This window comes from Cebus imitator, unplaced genomic scaffold (assembly GCF_001604975.1).
Source record: "Cebus imitator isolate Cc_AM_T3 unplaced genomic scaffold, Cebus_imitator-1.0 Scaffold138, whole genome shotgun sequence".
Taxonomy (NCBI): Eukaryota; Metazoa; Chordata; class Mammalia; order Primates; family Cebidae; genus Cebus; species Cebus imitator.
Window position 1 is genome coordinate 3,295,411 of NW_016107453.1, and position 11,094 is coordinate 3,306,504.

General features: G+C 34.4%; 1 protein-coding gene across 1 annotated transcript in view; it reads right to left on the minus strand.

Annotated features, from left to right (window-relative positions):
* The window catches only part of LTN1 (listerin E3 ubiquitin protein ligase 1), a 63,893-nt gene that overhangs the window by 14,130 nt on the left and 38,669 nt on the right, over positions 1 to 11,094 (minus strand). Inside the window, exons 18-24 of the mRNA XM_017541920.2 lie at positions 9,915 to 10,019; positions 5,719 to 5,861; positions 4,410 to 4,545; positions 4,066 to 4,210; positions 2,651 to 2,864; positions 1,938 to 2,175; positions 1,529 to 1,603 (exon numbers count right to left, since the gene is read on the minus strand). Coding sequence (XP_017397409.1) covers positions 1,529 to 1,603; positions 1,938 to 2,175; positions 2,651 to 2,864; positions 4,066 to 4,210; positions 4,410 to 4,545; positions 5,719 to 5,861; positions 9,915 to 10,019 — 1,056 coding nt within the window. The remainder of the gene's footprint in view (positions 1 to 1,528; positions 1,604 to 1,937; positions 2,176 to 2,650; positions 2,865 to 4,065; positions 4,211 to 4,409; positions 4,546 to 5,718; positions 5,862 to 9,914; positions 10,020 to 11,094) is intronic.

Here is an 11,094-nt window from a genome sequence, read left to right on the forward strand (position 1 = left end):
AAAAAAAAAACATATCACAATCATATTAATCAGAATGATAAATACAGAAAATAATTATGTGCCTATTTAAAAATTCATGATTGCATCTCTTTTTAGGAAAATAAATTTATCATTCAGATTAATTCACAACAATGTAAGTTAATTTTCTTCTTTACTGAATTACTCTACTCATTTATACTTTCCGGTGAACTTATGAGATTTTCAAAAAGTAAAATACTTAACTCCCTTCTCTATGAAACTCTAGCCTGGTTCTCTCCTTTTACTTCCATGATCGTTCTTCCCTTGTGGCTTCCTTCTCCCAGCCCATAAGTACAGGCCTTCTCCAAGCTTCTGCCCTTAGGTCTTTTCCTTCAACACCTCCATCTCACATATCGAGCCTCTATATTCCATACTGATAGCCACTAGATCATATAAAATACCAGCTCCGAAATCTCTCCACTTTTCACATTGCCCTCCATGCATTGTTATCTAACTTCTGGAATCATGTCCACCTCTGCTTGCTTCTTTTTACAATTCATGTTTCACACTCGTGTCAGAATCAGCTGGTGGTGTCCTACTTCCTAACAAATCTTCCCGGAAAAGTCATTTTTAAGGTCATTCATTATCGGGCCTCTTTACCCTTCCAGCTTTATCTTCCATTATACCCTGCCTACTCTGTATTCACTGGTTCATTTATTCTTTCATTCAACATACTACTCATGATATCTGCTATGGGCCAGGAAGCATTCCGTCCTATAGCATTCTGGCCGATTTCTCTCTCAGAAATAAGAGACAGAAATTCTTGCCCTCACAGAATTTACATTCCAGTAAAGAAGATAGTGTCAATAAAAGTATACATTAAGCGGTAGCTACTCAATATTCCCCAAGTACATCCTCACACGCATGATTCAGTGACTTTGTACATAATGTTCTCTTAACTTATATTGTCTTTCCTGTCCTGCAGAAATGCTACCTAACCTTAAAGGTCCACTTTAAATGCCTCTTCCTCAAAAGAAAGTCTTCCTTTCCTGATCTACATTAATTGTGCCCTCATAACATGCTATCTTATATAGGCCTAACTGACATGAAAAAAAAAAAGTTAACTATCCTTTTTTTTTTTTTGCACTTATCATATACTATATTTTCTATAAAATGGTATCATCTGTATAGGATTAATCCCCTAAGAAAAAGAAAGTGCTCACTAAACACTGTATTAATACTATCCACAAAGTGGATGCTCAATAGATATTTGAACTGATACACTCTTTCCACAGCCATTACATGGCCAAAGAAAGTTTTACTAAACAGTAGCAAATGGAACATGTGATTTAATAATTAAAAGAGAGAAATAATCTTTTGGGTCAAATCTAGATTTCATTTATATCTTACAAATAACTAAAAAGATCTATCTGTAGAATTAATATAACTCTAATTTACAGCTTTTGTGCTGCTTCAGTCCTCTAAAGACATTATAAATGAGAAGGGTTATAAAAAAAAAAAAAAAAAAAAAAACCTTGGCAAGTACTAGACCCAAAAAGAAAAATCTTACAGGGCTGGTTCTTCTTCTTCATCTCCATATGACTTTAGATTATCCTGATCATACTGTGGTAACTCAGGCATCAATCTGGAAATAAGGACATTATTTTTAAATATGTCATATTAAACTGTTTACTAAGTCATGTTCAAGAACAGAAAAGTCAATACTTATTTTATAATGAGTAAATGTTTAAATGAGTCTTCTCTAAAATAACTACTATAGCCAGGACTATTTAAATATAAATTGTGTCTAGAGAATGATAGCCTAAAAGATCAAGCAACTTGGGTGTCCCTACAAGTGAAACAGTCAGATCTCCTTCTTTTAAAAATTTTACTTTTTAATTAAAAGTAAAACCTAAGCATATATTCTATTTTTTTTTTTTAGACCACTGTAACATTGATTCAATTGGATGAATTCTTACTTGTATAGCATATGATAAACAGCAATTTGCACAGGCCTAGCTCTGAAGAGGAGTAATGGGGCCAATGTATTTAACAAAGTCTGGAGATACTCTGGTAAGTTTGTTTTTTGGTCCGCAACTAATCTTGCAGAAAGTTTGTGACTCAGTAGCTGCTCCTTTGAGATATATGTTAATGTTTCACACATGGGTTTCAGCATTGCATTCTGAAAGGATGTTTCAGACATATCTTTGTTTTCTCCTAATGACAAAAAGGAAAGACATGCATGTCCCAGAAAAAAGTTAGTATAGCATAACTGATTCACAATCAAATGTCATTTTAGAAAATGAAATAAAAACTAGACATAAACAACAAAGCAGTCTTAACTAGAAACATGAACTGAATATGTATTTCAGTTAATCTCAACTATTTTAATGACTTTTATCTGATCCTTTTCTAAAAAGAAAGCAAAAGGTCAATAGTGAGGTTCTATTCACATAATCTATTCATGGTATCCAAATTATTATTATTTTAATTTGTAACAGACATTGGATACCTTGCCATTTTTTTCAACTCTTGTCTGTAAAGTAGAAGCATATATGATGCTTCTGAGAAGGCAAGCTTTCTCCTGTGGCTTTTTCTTTTACTACTTAGTATTATTTGATTTTTGCTTTTGAATTTTTCAGTAAGTCATTTCCAATGAATCAATCTCATTATTATTCCCCTTTTCACTTGCCTGTAACAGTCACCAAAATAGGTAAAAGCAAACTGTGGATGCCTTGGGAAAAAAATTCTTTCCATTCACTGATCAGATTTACAGGAAGGCTGCCAATGGTATCCAGAGTTGTGGAATCAAAAAAAGCACTGAGGTCACAGGCCAAATCACAGCTGACACAGGCAAACAGTTGCACAAGTGGAACAGAATACAATGCCTGATTCTCACTGGTTGTCTGAAAAGCAATCAAAATGAAATAGGTAAACAGACTTCTACCAGAACACTACAAATAAAGCCAATAAAGAAAAGCCCCTCTTTCATTTCTTTGAATTTTAAAATGAAAAGCAGTTGAAGTGTGTAGTCTCAGGAGAAATATAAATATTTTACATCAAAATAATTTTTTTCTTCAAAATTAAATACCATGAATTAGAATCATTAATAAACAATTTATTCTGAAATGCCCTTTTTAATTTCTAAACTATGGAAGAAAACACTAAGTCAGATACATTAAATACACATTTCTAATCTTCTCAGTAACCCTACAAGTTGTGAGTTATTATTTTAAAATAAGAAAATTGGCCACAATTAGTGGCTTATGCCTGTAATCCCAGCACTTCGGGAGGCTGAGGTGGGTGGATCACATGAGGCCAGGAGCTTGAGACCAGCCTGGCCAACATGGTGAAACCCCATCTCTACTAAAAAAATAAAAATTAGTCGGGCATGCTGGTGGGCACCTTTAATCCTACTACTTGGGAAGCTGAGGCACAAGAATTGCTTGAACCCAGGAGGTGGAGGTTGCAGTGAGCCAAAATCACACCACTGCACTTCAGCCTAAGTGACAGAGTGAGACTCTGTCTCAAATTAAAAAGAAAAGAAAGAAAGAAAACTGAGGCTCAGTAGTTCAAGTTTAAAACTCTAAGTCACGTAGCTAACAGCAGGCAAAGCAGAGATTCAGACCAATTCAACCCTGACTGACTTGCTACCTTGGAGCCCACAAGTAGTATACCTCTGGCTGCTCTGGGTCATAAAATTACACTAATTACCTCTGAATTTGCTAATATTTAATGCATTACTCTCGAAATACTCACATAGTACATTTTAGAAATAATCTAACTATAACCAAAAAAGACCAAAACAATTGTCATTAAAAGATAAAACCTGAAAGGGCTGTGATGCAAATATTACAATAAGCTAAAGGAGAAGGCATTTTAATAACAGGAGATTTGGTCACTGAATGATGCTAGTAGTCATTAAAAATCTATCATTTTACTAGTCTGTAAAATAGTAGCTGGTGAGGAGAACATCTATAAAGTGTTTTAAATTATGCGAAGGAGCTAATTACAATCATCACTTAAAGAATGAGATCAGTAAATAGTTCTGATGCAAAAGTATGTACAAAGACCCACAAGAGGTGATGACACATCAGGTTAATTTACCTCCAACCAAGCCAACATGGAGCACATAATGAAGTCCCACTCACTCTCTGCCAAAGGGGATGAGCAGTATTTCAGAAATAGGGAAAGAAACCGGATTATTTCTATATTTACACCCAGTACCTCTGGACTTGCTTCTGATAGATTACTGTGTTAAAGATAAAAACAAATGACAACAAAATAATAATTATAATGGCATTCAATTAGAAAATATTCTACTTTAAATCTTATATACTTATAAATAACCGACTCAAATGTCTACCATAATTGCTCTACCAAATTGTGACACAGATATATAACCTTTGTCTGACTTGTATACTGAAGGAAAAACATAAAGTATTACCTACCAACTGAAAAGAAAAATATCTTCGTGCTCTTTCTTCCAGGATATTATGATTTTTAATATTCCATGTAATAGCTCTCCATCATCTATACTTCTGGTCTGTAGACAAGAATTTAAAATGGCAAGATGTCCAAAACCTCCTAAAATAAAATTCAAAAATGAAAATTAAAAATTTTTAAAAACGATATCGCTACTAATAAAGTCCACTTTGAGAAGTAAAAAACTTTCTTGAGAAGTACTCAGGTTAAGAACTCTAAAAATGGCTCTTATGTAAGAGTCAAAAAATGAGCTTATAAGCTCCAAAGGCCAGAGACCCCGTCTCCATACCTAGCACCTAGCACACAATAGAGAATTTGGGGGAGGGGAAATTAAGTGAATGATGCTGTAATTTAAACTGACTTATGCCATTTTTTGTTTTGGTTTCTTAAGTGCAGGACATATTCAGTAAACTCATTGTTCAAATAAAAAAAAACTACAGCTATAGAGTAGCTGGAAATATAAAATGGAAAACAGAACTTACTGTTTCATAATTTATACATTCATTCCTCAATAAGCAGCCAGTATATGTAGTAAACTCTGATGAGGACCCACTCTTTATAATCTCTACCATTCCTCAAACTCCATCCACTTGTGTATCTTAACACCCTCTACCCCCAACCTTCTATCTTAAATACCAGCCAAAATGAACAATCGGTACCCTTGTATGTTTTTGTGTACCTGGAATGCCCTTCCCCACCTGTGTCCATATAGAAAACTACTTATCCTTCAACATCCAGTAAAAATATTTCTCTTTGTGAAAACACCACTGACACCCTCAAAGCATAGTGGAAACTCCTTCCTTTCTGCCACTTCTATACATAGTACATCTTCTTGCTACATCAGTTATCACATGATACAACTTTATTTATGTTTGTCTTCTCTACAACAGTTAACTATCATGTAGCTGGTGCTCATAAATGTTATTAATTAACAGATGACAGCGCAGTGTTTTAAATACAACAGAAGCTATTTCTGCCTCTATATGTTCAATCTTTGGTTGACTAAGGAGAAATGAGGCACAGCTTTAAAAAGCTATTGACAGATAAAAAATGGTTAGGCAGTATTTCTGGGTGTAAGTCTTCCCCTAAGGCCAGAGCATTTTTGTACTGCAAAATGGTAACAACCACTGTCTAACGACACTCATCCATATAATCTCAGAACAAATCAACTATAATTCAATTTACTTCTGTTAGATATGGTCTTATATATTAGAAACAGTTCTTACTCTCAAGCAATAATTAAGTTAATGAAATATTTATTATCGAACAACTAACCATTAGTACTGCAAAGATCTTTCTTAGTCCAGGCAAAAAGAGCAGGTATACATTGAGCACTAAATTCTTTCTTTTCTTCTTTTGACAAAAATGGACAAAGACTTTGAATGGTATGCAAATTGCCTTCAGTTAGTGGAAAAAAACTGTTTAAAGAAAAAAAAAAATTAGATTTCTTCCAAATATACGGTTATTTCATGATATTCCTTTTATTTAGACTATTCAAAAAAATGAATAATTCTATCATATAAAATAATTACATGGAAAAAAGAAACCTATGATAGATTTAACAAGTGCTGACTGGACGAAATTTTTTTTTGCCCTTTTCGCTTTTCTGCATATTTCTAATTTTTAAAGTGAACATATATAACTTTTCCCCATATATGATTTTTTAAAATTACACTAGCCACATGACATTATGTTCTCTTTTTTAAAAAAAGAGTCAATTTATTCAACTTAAATAGTTGTGTGTCCGTTTTGTTGTTGTTGTTGAGACAGAGTTTCACTCTGTTGCCCAGGCTGGAGTGAAGTGGCACAATCTCAGCTCATTGCAACCTCCACCTCCTAGATACAAGTGATTCTCCTGCCTCAGCCTCCCAAGTAGCTCAGATTACAGGCATGTACCACCACATCCAGCTAATTTTTTTTGTATTTAGTAGAGACGGGGTTTCACTATGTTAGCCAGACTGGTCACAAACTCCTGACCTCAGGTGATCCCACCTCAGCTTCCCAAAGTGCTGGGATTACAGGTATGAGTCACCTCGCCCGGCTTGTCTTGTCCTTTCTTTGAACTGATATTCGTATTTGTGCATATATATAGTCAGGTTTTAGTCACATAAAAGGGATGACACTAAACATATTGTTGTATCATTTACCACTTATATATATTTTCTGTCAAGAACGTATATTCTGTTTTAAGGCTACGTAACAAAAATGAACAAAGTCTACCTAACACTCCATACTATGGATGTATCATTATTTAACTATTTCCCCGTCAGTGAACATTTAGGTTCCCCCCACCAATTTTTACTCTAATACATAATGCTGAAATAAATATCCTAAAGAAGATATTATTCTGCATATGTATAAATACTTTAGACTAAATTCCTAGAAGTGAAATTGTAAGCTCAAAGGATGTGAATGTATTATATGCTGATAATTTCAAATTGCTTTCTGAAAACGTGTAATCAATTTATACTTTCACCAAAAATGTACAGATGTGACCCTTTAGCTACACACAGTGAATCTTTTTTATTCTTGGCCATACAGTGGATAAAACTACTGCTTTTAATTTGTACTTCTGTCATTATTAGTAAGGCAAATCCTTTCATATTTCACATTTCAGTATTGAGCTACCTTTGACCATTTTATGTATGAATTGACCCTTCAAGTCTTTGTTAAATTTTTCAATTTGGAGGGTTTTACTGATTTATAGAAACTATCCACATTTTACAGATCTTTATTGTTGATTTGCAAATGTCTTCTCCCATTTTGTCATTTGTCCCTGTAATCTTTATATTTCATATTTTTGTCGCAAAGAAGTCTTCATCTTTCAAAAATACTATATAAAAAAATCTGTCATAAAATACACATAAAATTTATGTATTAATCATTTTTAAGTGTAGAGTTCTGCAGTGTTAAGTACCTTCACACTGTTGTGCAACTAATCTCCAGAGCTCTTCATTCTGCAAAACTGAAACTCTACCTACTAAACATGAATGCTCCATTCCTCTCTCACCCTCAGCCCCAGATAACCACCTTCTTTCTACTTTCTATCCCTATGAACCAAACTACTCTATTAAAGGAATCATAGAATATCTGTCTTTTTGTAACTGGCTTATTTTACTCAGCATAATGTCCTGAAGGTTCATACAGGCTGTAGCATGTCAGAATTTCTTTCCTTTTTAAGGCTGAATAATATTTCATTATATGGATATACCACACTTTTATTTATCCATGCATCCACGGATGGGTGCTTAGGTTGCAAGAAGTTTTCATTTTTACAAAATCAAATATATATATATATGTCTACATATAATGTAAAGGAGAAGGTCTCAGTACTTTTTTTCCAAACACATGTCCACTTTTCTATCATTATTATACTCACCAGACTGATTTGAAATGCCAAATCTTAAAAACCAAATTCACATATATGCGTGGATAGGTTTCTGGACTCTATCCACTTATTTGTCTACTCTTCAATTTCATACTGCTTAAGTACTATAATTCAATAATATAGTTTATATTTGGTATGCAGTCTCTTTCACTTTTTTCAAATTTTCTTATTTTTGAGCACTTTTGCCTTCAAATGTATACTATGTACAGAACAGTTTACGTTTTTCAAAAACTGCTGAAATTTTGATTGAGAATGCACTGAAATTATAGACTGACACAACCATTTTTACAATTTATCTTCCCACCTTCTTTTGTGATATTTATTCAAGTTTTATAAATGTAATTTTTTGTTGGTATTTAGTTTTTGTCATTATGAATAGAATCTCCTTTTTTTCCCATACTATTTTTTAAATTACTATGGGTGAATAAGAAAGCTATTGATTTTTGTGTGTCAAGTATACATCCATCTCTTAGTAATTAGTTCCAATAATTACATATTCCTTTTATAATCAGAAAAAAATTTTAATTATGCTAACTAAAAAAGCTAATGTCAAAAAGTTACATACTGTATGATTCCATTTATATAATACTGTTTTTTTGTGTTTCTTGTTGTTTTTTGAAACCCAGGCTGGAGTGCAATGGTACAATCTCTGCTTACTGCCACCTCTGCTTCCTAGGCTCAAGCAATCCCCCGACCCCAGCCTCCTAAGTAGCTGGAACTACAGGTACACATCACCACACCAGGCTAATTTTTGTATTTTTTGTAGAGATATTATATATTCTTAATGACATAATTAAATATTCTTAAATGACATAATTACAAAGATAGAGAACAGATTAGTGGTTGCTAGGGATTAGGACAATGGAAGGGAGGTAGCTGAAGCTACAGATGAATAACCCAAGTGATCCTGAAAATGAAACTGTTCTGTACTTGACTGTGGTGGTGGTCACAGATGTGAGCTACACAGAACACACACACACTCTGTCTCTCATACACACAAACATGTGCATGTAAACTAAGTCAATGGACTGTATCAATGCCTTTTCCTTGGTTGTAATATTATGCTAAAGTTATGCAAAACAGTACCGCTGGGTAGATGTATGACTTTTATTCTTTATATTACTTCTTACACATTCAGGTGAATCTACAATTACCTCAAAATAAATAGTTTTTTAAAACTTTCAAGTAAGATAAAAAACGGGCAAAATGTAATTTAGAATTCTACTATGCCTGAACACATATCTATCATTTCAGAATTCTTGGTAAATCAGTGAATTCAAAATGCCTCTTAGTAAATCTCAGCTAAGTATGAATTTGAATACTGAACTTCACCAGCATGCCCAAACCCGTAATCTACTTCTTTGTCTTAAGAACAGAACACGTTACATTTCTAGAACATTCTTCAATAGGATGATGTTATTTAAGAGAATTTCCCTTTCACTTCCATATAGCAAATAAAGTGATGGAAAAAGAGGAAACAGCAAAAGAAAAGATTTCTATCAGATTTCTGGGGAAAAGAAAACAAGTTTATGAAATGTTATTAGCTTAAAAAAAAAAAGTACAGTATAAAATTCTACAACAAAAGGTTATAGAGTTAAAACTACTTACTTAAAAAAAAAAGGTGTGAGCCAGGCATGATGGCTGACACCTGTAATTCCAGGCGTTTGGGAGGCTGAGGCAGCAGGACCGCTTGAGCCCAAGAGTTCAAGACCAGCCTGGGCATCATGGCAATACCCCATTCCTACAAAATTTAAAAATTAGCCAGGTGTGGCAGTGCACACCTGTGGTCCCAGTTACTCAGGATGGTGAGGTAGGAGGATCACTTGACCACAGGAGGTCGAAGCTACAGTGAGCCATGTTTGTACCACTGCACTCCAGCCTGGGCAACAGAGTGAGAACCTGTCTCAAAAAAATAAAAAAGTATGTCCCTCACCTAAAACAATTTAATTTGCCTTAAAGTCTTTATCTTCCTCATTTTCTAAACCTGTTTTCATGATTTGTTAGAGATTATTCATTAATTAGGGATTGCCAAAATGACCAATTACAGTAAATTACAACGTAGAAGCATTTTAATTAAGAATACCCTTCTTTTCTCTTATAATGTGGTTTTACTTCATCAGATGAAATGCTTCGGGAAAGGATCAACTTAGCAATAATAAGAGACCACAATGTGCCATGTTCTCTGGACCTAAAAAAAGAAAAAAAAAATTATATTCCATTTTGAAACTGTACTTAATAAAATTTTTAAACACAGGCTAACTGAATCCCTTTTACAGAATTAAATAAAGCACCTTGTGATGGCATCAATTCACCTAAGACTTTGCACCCAAGCAACTGCCAGTAATTATCCAAAGAATTGGGAGTTTAGGCTTTCAACACTCCTTCACAGCTGGTACTAAGCTCTCATCCCTAGGCAACTCCAAAGTCTCTTCAGTCCCAATAGGGGAGATGATCTTAGAGATTAGGCTTGAAGACCAGACGCTGCAGCTGGGAAAAAGACATCTCCCAGAGGACACTAGGCTGGCTTAAGTTGAACAATCAAAGAGGTTTTTTGGTTCTGAGGAAAGTTGTGAGTATCAACTAACTAGAATGGGATTGGAAAGGAAGCCTGGGTCCTCTGATACAGCAATGCTCAAAGTACTATCAGCAAGGGATAAACTCTTAAAGAGAAGGCAGTTCAACACAGCAATTTCAAAAAGCTAAACATCTTACTCCTATAACCTCTACAGGGACTCTGTTTTCATAACTACCTTCCTCATCTAGGGGAGAGAGCTTTGTGGTCATAACATTAAGACACACCTATAACATGTAAGATAAAGGATGAATCTGAGAGTACTGGGAGGTTGGGTAACAGAAAAAACAACTTCTACAAGCTTCTACTACTTTTTTGTCATCTGACCCCTGAATGTATTTATGGATTTAATAAGACAGGCAGAGTACAAATATCTTCCCCTGAGAAGGTTAAATCAAGTATTTAGAATTCATAAACTGTTTATCATTAAGAATAGGAATTATTAGATCAATCCTCTGACTGAAACATTAGCATGAAGTAGGGTTACATCTTATAGAAGGCAAAGCCATAAAGAAATAGCATAGTCATGGCCGGGCGCAGTGGCTCACGCCTGTAATCCCAGCACTTTGGGAGGCCGAGGTGGATGGATCACAAGGTCAAGAGATCTCTCCCATCCTGGCCAATATGATGAAACCCCGTCTCTACTAAAAATACAAAAATTAGCTGGGTGTGGTGGTGCGCGCCTATAGTC